General features: G+C 48.7%; 1 protein-coding gene across 1 annotated transcript in view; it reads right to left on the bottom strand.

Annotated features, from left to right (window-relative positions):
* Positions 1–297: 297 nt before the first annotated feature.
* MAOA (monoamine oxidase A) overlaps positions 298–1,864 on the bottom strand; it is a 76,462-nt gene continuing 74,895 nt past the window's right edge. The window contains exons 13-15 of the mRNA XM_007102032.4: positions 1,167–1,278; positions 899–961; positions 298–712 (exon numbers count right to left, since the gene is read on the bottom strand). Of these exons, the coding sequence (XP_007102094.1) occupies positions 566–712; positions 899–961; positions 1,167–1,278 (322 nt within the window). The 3' untranslated portion in view covers positions 298–565. The remainder of the gene's footprint in view (positions 713–898; positions 962–1,166; positions 1,279–1,864) is intronic.

The raw sequence follows: 1,864 nt of genomic DNA, 5'->3' as shown, positions 1-1,864 counted from the left end.
GTGGTCAGGAGATTCCTGAGGCAGCCGCCCACAAGATGTTGTCCCCTCACTGGTCTGAGGGCCTGAATCCTACCTCCACTGCTTTCCCTCATCCAAAGTGGGAGCTGCTCACCCCAGGAAGCTGTGAGTCTCTGGGGTCTGGGCCTACACTTCACCCTTTGCTAAGGACATCAAAGGACCGTCACAGGCTGGGCCTTTTAACCTACTTGGCCTCTACAGGGAGAAAGTTAAATGCTTCATTTCTGCGTTCATCAGACGTTTTGTGTTAAAGGGGAGAAAAACAGGACACGGAAACTGTTTCTTATGAGCATGTCAACTTTAACTTCTTGAAATTAAGAAACTGATCACAAGGTTATTTTCTACCAATCAATACGAGCTGGTCTACAGACAAATCACAAGATGGAGTTTGATCTTACGGAAATTAAGGAGGTGATACACTGAGATTAAACTGAGGGGTTAAATCAGTGCACTTAAAGATGATCCGATGACACAGCCTTTCAATTTGTCAACATTTTGCTTTTGATGATGCTGGGAAAGAGTAAGCAGAAAGCATGAAGCTGAAACTTCAGCATCGGGTCAGCAGCCTGAATTTGTACACCGCAAACCACAGGGCAGTTATCGATGTGGAAAATCCGATGATCTTCAGTAGGCCTGTCACGGAAGGCAGGTTCCTCTCCCAGAAGGGGTGGGTGATTTCTACAGCTGGAACATCCTGGATGAATGAACATAGATCTTTAGCAGAAAACTCTTACACGGACAAGGAGGGGCAAAACGTATCTGTAAAATCAGTGCGTGGATCTGCCCTGGAGAGTGGCATCTACAATGACATCAGAGGCTAGAAGATAAGAGATTTTTACATGCAATTCCTGGTCTATGCAGACGGAGCTGCCAAACTTACCTCTGATTCAGGTTCTTGGACCCATATGTCTTTCTTTGCCACCTTCCCCAAAGCATTCAACACCTGAAAGAAAGTGGCCATGGTATTATGAAATGAGGTTCTGTAGCTTTGACAGATTCAAGGCCCTGCTGGCCACAGATGAGCCTCGTGCGTGGAGTGAGGGGCAGAGAAGTGGACATATAGACCATCAGTGGTAAGATCTGGAAAGACCAGATGCCAGCTATGTTGCTGGACTCGGGAGGAAGAGCAACTCAGCTTCCTGTCTTACCTCTCTAGCTGCCCGTTCTCCGGCCTCTACTGCTCCTTCCATGTAACCGCTCCACTGTGTGGCCGTCTCCGTGCCAGCAAAGTAAATCCTGCCTGCGGGCTGGCGGATCACCCTTCAAGGGAACAGAGAGGTCACACAGAGTCACCTGGGAAGGTGGTGAGGATCAGTGAGCCAACCACTGCTCTCATCTACCCCGCAGAAGACAAGGAAACTCAGATTGTTTCCAAAACTCCCATGCAACTTAGCCAAAGGTGAAAGGTTCCTCCTTGTTTCCTGGGCCTGCACGGAAGGATCTGAACTTTCAAGCCAGAGAGAATCAGGCTGTCAGTTCATCAATCACTAAAGGTGATGATGACCTTTTTCTAGCCAGCCAGAATTAGAAATATAAGAATGTGCATTAAGATCACACTCAGATCTATGTGCTGCATGTTTCCTGTTTGCAGTCCATTCTGCTACCTACAGTAAGGGGTGAGTTCTTCGTGAGATCACATCTGACTGCAGACCCCAGCCATGCAGATACTCCCAGGCTGCCGGGAGGAACCATGGTGGCGAGTGGGAAGACAGGGAGAGAAACTGATTTCTAGCAAAGGAGAGACCCGAAGGATTATATGTCTCTCTCCTTAAAAAACAACCTCTGGGGGCTTCCCTGGTGGCGCAGTGGTTGAGAGTCCGCCTGCCGAGGCAGGGGACACGGGTTC

The sequence above is a fragment of the Physeter macrocephalus genome, chromosome 21 (genome assembly GCF_002837175.3).
Source record: "Physeter macrocephalus isolate SW-GA chromosome 21, ASM283717v5, whole genome shotgun sequence".
Classification (NCBI taxonomy): domain Eukaryota; kingdom Metazoa; phylum Chordata; class Mammalia; order Artiodactyla; family Physeteridae; genus Physeter; species Physeter macrocephalus.
This window is presented reverse-complemented; position numbering and strand designations above follow the sequence as displayed.